The 5570-nt window shown below is 34.3% G+C and overlaps 1 protein-coding gene across 3 annotated transcripts in view; it reads right to left on the bottom strand.

Moving 5' to 3' along the window:
* The window catches only part of LOC106688233 (ABC transporter G family member 20), a 36464-nt gene that overhangs the window by 21594 nt on the left and 9300 nt on the right, over positions 1-5570 (bottom strand). For all 3 annotated transcript variants that reach the window (XM_067052816.1, XM_067052817.1, XM_067052818.1), the window contains exon 2: positions 1751-1875. In XM_067052816.1, the coding sequence (XP_066908917.1) occupies positions 1751-1857 (107 nt within the window). In that variant the 5' untranslated portion in view covers positions 1858-1875. The remainder of the gene's footprint in view (positions 1-1750; positions 1876-5570) is intronic.

Below are 5570 nucleotides of genomic sequence, written 5' to 3'. Positions count from 1 at the left end.
GATAGCCTGGATGAAATTTTTATTTTGAAATATGACAATTTTATTCAGGGCTACTGTTATTTATCAATAAACCATAATAAATCTTCTGAAACATATTATCACATTATAATTAAGAAGTAAAAAATAGAACGGTAAGAGACACTTGGAAAGAACACTTCGGAAGAGATTGTGATAGTGATTTTGAAACGCCTGAAGTATTGTGGAAATTTACAGAAAATGTTTCAGGAATGCTTACCAAGAGAAGTAGACTCGTGGAAAATAAATGGTTGAAAAAAGAAAAGCAGCTGGAGAGAGCCTTTATAGAAGACGGCCTAAGAAAGGAATGATCCTTGGACAGAGTGATTTGGAAGGAGGCCATATAGGAATATGTGGATATTCCTGAATAAATAAAAAAAAAAATTATGTATATATAAGCATGAGTGAGTGCGTGCATGCGTGCATGCGAGAGGACGTGGAAACTGCGGCTGGAATCGTGTGGAATCAGCTCTTTCTTCATTTGGTAAAACAAAATGAAGTACCTGGGAGCTAGATAGTGGTTGTGGGAATTTCAGAGTCAAGTGCGCTGGAGAAGAAGAAGTGGAGGAGGTTACAAAGTTGACTTCATTCACCACAAACAAGTTCGAACACAATTCACAAAACTCCATTGCTCTTATGAAACATTTATAAATCTTAAAAATTCTTATTATATATAAATCTAATTCTTATTATATATAATTCTTATTATTATAAATCTAAAAACTTTATCTAGCCATATATGACTTTAATCTTACGTCCACCTGTAACATTGGTGGTATGTACCATTGACCTAGCACTTGAGATCAATGGTACATACCAACACTCACAACACAATCCGAAAAACTCGCTCTGCTTTAAATCAAAATATGGATAATAAAAGACAACAATAAAAGCTTACATCAATGTTAAGTACAGTATATTTCACTGCCCAATCCCAATCACCCTAATCACTGTTCAGAAATATCCTGCTCATCCAAAAATAAAATTTTAAGCAAGACTCATCAAGGAATTGGAGAAAGAAAACCAGTTTGATGCCCTGCAACGCAGTTATAAACATAGATTTAAATAATAAAAAATGGGCGCATTGTAAATAAAATCGAAGAACACTATTTTCACTTTAACTTGGTTTCGTGTTCTTTTAGCGATGCCAAAAAGACCTAACTGAATATTTGACCTTACTAATTAAAATGCCAAAATATTAATATATGTATATCAATATTAGATATCAACTCCTAGCTTAAATCAGCAATGAAAATTCAAACAAAATTTCTTCAAATATTTGAAGATTCACACCTTTTCTATAGAACCAACGATATAAAATATCTCAAAATAATAAAAATCTTAATCAATTTGGTAAAAAATTATTATTCAACCAAAAAATAAATTAAAATAAGAAGTCGGTCCAAGGTGAGTGGTGGGGGGGGGAAGAGGACCATTGAAGAAAACGCATTTAGAAATGAAAACTTATTCTGAACTTCCATCAACATGGGCGGCTGGTCTTGTACACCATAAAGCCATACTGCTTAGGCCGAAACCCTTACTTACAAAAAATAATAATTTTTAGCTTATTGGGGTGTTTGTTCATTAACTACAACTCTCAAACGCCAACATCTATGGTCAACTACACCCACACCATAAGGGATTTTAAACAGGCAATATGTTATCTAAGTTATTATATGCTATCTGAAAACTACCTATCATATATCAAAAACAAAACAACTGTATTTTTACTAACAGTGATTGTTTCTTAACTGATAAGCTGAGTGATCTAAGAACTTTTCTCGCCCTGAAGGTTTTCACTGCGTCCCTCACCAGGACCATTGTTTCCAATTTGTCTTCCATTTTCGCTTCTTTTTCGTCCTGAAACAGAAAATCCATCAATGTTTAAATAGTACAAATAGCTGCAAAACATTAATTATGTAGGTTTTTTTTTCAAACATAAATTATGTAATTTTTTCTGTTTTTGTAGGATAAGTTTTTTGGTCGATGGCACACAGAAGACCACTTTGTCCACTTTACATGTACGAGTATCAATGCCATTCGTAAGCACTGATATAGAGCTCCTTGCCCATCTACTCACCCTTACTGTGTACTTCACGGCACGGATGAACTGAATCTGTTGCGACATATATAAATAGGTATTCTAAGATGGCAACACTGCGTGGGCAACACTGGCGGGCGAGAGGAGAGGTTTTTTTTGTTGGAAAGATTGATGATAATAGTGTGAGTGTGAATAATTGTTCCAGTTTGGTGGACTGTGTATTAATTGTGTTTTTGCCTATATGATTGGAAAAACTCTTATTGACTTCTCAGTTGTGAGGGGCCTTTTCTTTTATGATTGAAATTATTATCTAACTCAATAATGTAAGTGTATTTGAGCTAATATAATATCGAGATCTAATGGTATTGTTCATTTTTCATCTCTCTTATTTTTTACATTAAAAAACTATTAACCCCCTACAGGTATTGTACCAGATGTTATGTGTAGTGTGGTGTGTAGCTTTGTAGAATTATATTATAATTTTATAGCCTATTTAGAATAGTAGCCTATTTTAGAATTAGTATTTAGAATTACCGTGTTGATGAATAAACCAATTAATTAGTAATTAATGTACCTTTATTAAACAAAGAAACATGGTTTTCCGTTGGTAACTAGCAGTCCTAAAAACTCAGAGGCCATTGGCAACAACTTAATCCTAGAGGAACATGATTACCAACTTGGATTATTAATCTACGGAAATTCCAGTTTAGAAAGTTTGTATACTCCAGCACAACTCAGTATGGGACGATGTTTGATGGACATCGTTCCCATAATCCAGGATTCCAGTTCTACTGTTAAGTATCGTTAGTGAAGTGAAAGAATATAGTGGAAGGTTATAGTCCTGTGTTTGTTGTCCTAAGGTGGTGAAGAATATTATTTAGTCTAATTTTGTGATCTGTTGTATTTTAAATCACATAATTGAACTATTGTTATATTATAATTGTATGTAAAGATTGTTACAATACAAGAGGTTTGATTTGAACTTTTGTGCACTTTATTTGATAACTTTTGGAGGTCTCTATAAATTGGGGAAATTTATATGATTCCCGACATCTACCATCAAGAAGGGAAGCCTTTGAAAAATAGGAAAATTAATCGAAAGGAATTTCAATACTACTAAAGACGTCAGGAACATTGATAGTGTTCCTTCAGATTGTTTTCCTAAACAAAAAAGATTTAAGATCTTTAAAAAGGGATATGTTGTCACATTAATTATTATCTAGTAATAAATATTATACCAGATGTTTTTATGCTTTGTGGAATTATAATATAATTTTATAGCCTGTATTTGTGTTACTGGGTGCTCACTGCCTGCTCCATATGTGATGGGTCCCCTGATGGATGGTGTGCCGCTGCTGCTCAACGGAGGAACGTGGCCATTCTCTGCTGCTCCGTGTACCACGATCGGTGCTGACTTCCTAGCAAGGCATACTTAGCTGGCCCTTTACCAAGAAGAAGAGGAAGGCTTGTTCTCCTCAAGAGCACAGCCCCACTCTCGTTTGCCCTCTTGGTGACCAATTATCCGCTTACACTGTAGGTAGTGCTGGGTTACGTTTATCCTAGTGGCATATGGCGCCCCCCTCTAGTATTTATGAATCTACAGTCCAGCTATATAACACTAACACATAAATGATATTCCTGTGGACTGAAAAATGTATAGTTGATTGCTCATAATGATTGTATTGAATAAAAAAGTAAGGCAAGGGAGGAAAAATGTTTTACTAATGACTAATTGGGTTGTAATCAACCTTTTTACACCAGAAGATGCTAACCAGCTTAGTAGTAATATGGATACTAGCAAAGGAAAAAAAGCTGGAAGAACATTGTGTCCCTATAAGAAGGTAACGATAGGGCTGCACGAAACAGAACAGAAAATATACAACAATTAAGACAAATAACCCCCAGACATTTCGATTCGTCTTGAACCGCTTCAGTGTTTAAAACATTTTTTAAAAAGAAATAATCCATTAAACATTTAGGAGGCAAGAGCTTAAAATATATAATTAAGGACCATTAGAGAATGATAGTATAAGCGAGCATGAAGGCTTTGAGCCGGACTAAGTTCTAACCTCAGCGTACAATAATGATAGAGCCGTTCTCCTGTTCTCCCCGTAGCTAATGTTATTAGCTCTCCCCTCTATTATCAACCCCTAACTAAATGTAATGATTCACTAAGGCAGCAATAATTGAACCTACCCACTAATGTGATATTGTTGTCGGTAAACATCCTTCTTTGCATTAGCTCATTAGTTTCTCAGGATAAGATCAAGGTCCACTTGGAGAGGCGCCCCGTCCTTAATTGGAATTATAATCAAGGGCCGGATTTGTGGGTAGTAAAAAGTGACCGATTTGGAAATATAATATACAATCAAAATATGCTGTAAAAATATAAAATATACAGCTAAACAAATCACAAGATGTATAAAAACTAAGAGCAAAGAAAATAAGGAACAAACCAAACTTGAAGTGATGAGTAATTTTTAAAACAGACAGGAAGGAGAAGTGCAAGTTGGGGAAATGAAAAAATTCATACTCTCATCGTTAGAACTCAATTGTTTTTTATTTATTTCCTTCAATTTGTTATTGTTTTATTACTGTAAATTAATTATCGTTTTTCTTATCTAGTTTCTATTATAATTAGCATTCAAGTTTTATTATTATGATTTAGGATTAGAAAACGTTTCATTACCATAAACAATAATATTTAAGTGTATTACCCCTTTTTAATTAATTACATAATATTACGACCATCACTCCTTCACGGCGCACCACTACTACATTTTCTCTACCCAACAGTCCTGAAATCACTACAACAATACCAAAACAGCACACTACAGAAGATATGCAGAGGAACATCTCTGGAAAGACGTAACATGACACACATTCATAACGAACTACAGCTAGAAACTGTACAACAACACATCACACGGAGACAAATCAAATTCTTTGACAGTCTCCCTGTTTCCTTCAATCCAGTATTCCAGTCTATCACCCCAGCCCCCTTCCCGCGAGGAAGCAATGCAGGAAACGTTCAAAAACCCTATTAACATTACCTTATGACTCCTTCTTCTGATTCACCCCCTCCCCCTCCCGAAGAGAAGTGTGGGCTCTTCGACTTCTGACTGTTTTTCTCATTATGTTGATCATTATCTATTGTCTATTATAATAACTGTTTTATTTATATCTTGTATGCGAAAATCAACATGAGGAGGCCCCTCACCTCCGGATACTTTTTTATTAGTTGGACCATTTAGAATGGACATTTCACAACTAATTGATAAATATCACAGGTAGTAAAGGTAATACTCAACATGATTTATTCTTTCTCCCATAATAAAGAATCCACTAATTTATGTTTTTTTCTGTTTTAGAGGGATCAGAAAAAAAATTAATTACATATTTTGGTTTCTGAAAACAAGAAAAAAAAAATGAATTTTTCGTACCCATCAGCTATTTCTTTCTTTATTCAGAACCTTTTGTAAGTGTATTAGTATATTTTAGCATTGTTATAGTG

Source organism: Halyomorpha halys, unplaced genomic scaffold, assembly GCF_000696795.3.
Source record: "Halyomorpha halys isolate HHAL.00 unplaced genomic scaffold, Hhal_1.1 Scaffold1087.1, whole genome shotgun sequence".
Classification (NCBI taxonomy): domain Eukaryota; kingdom Metazoa; phylum Arthropoda; class Insecta; order Hemiptera; family Pentatomidae; genus Halyomorpha; species Halyomorpha halys.
This window is presented reverse-complemented; position numbering and strand designations above follow the sequence as displayed.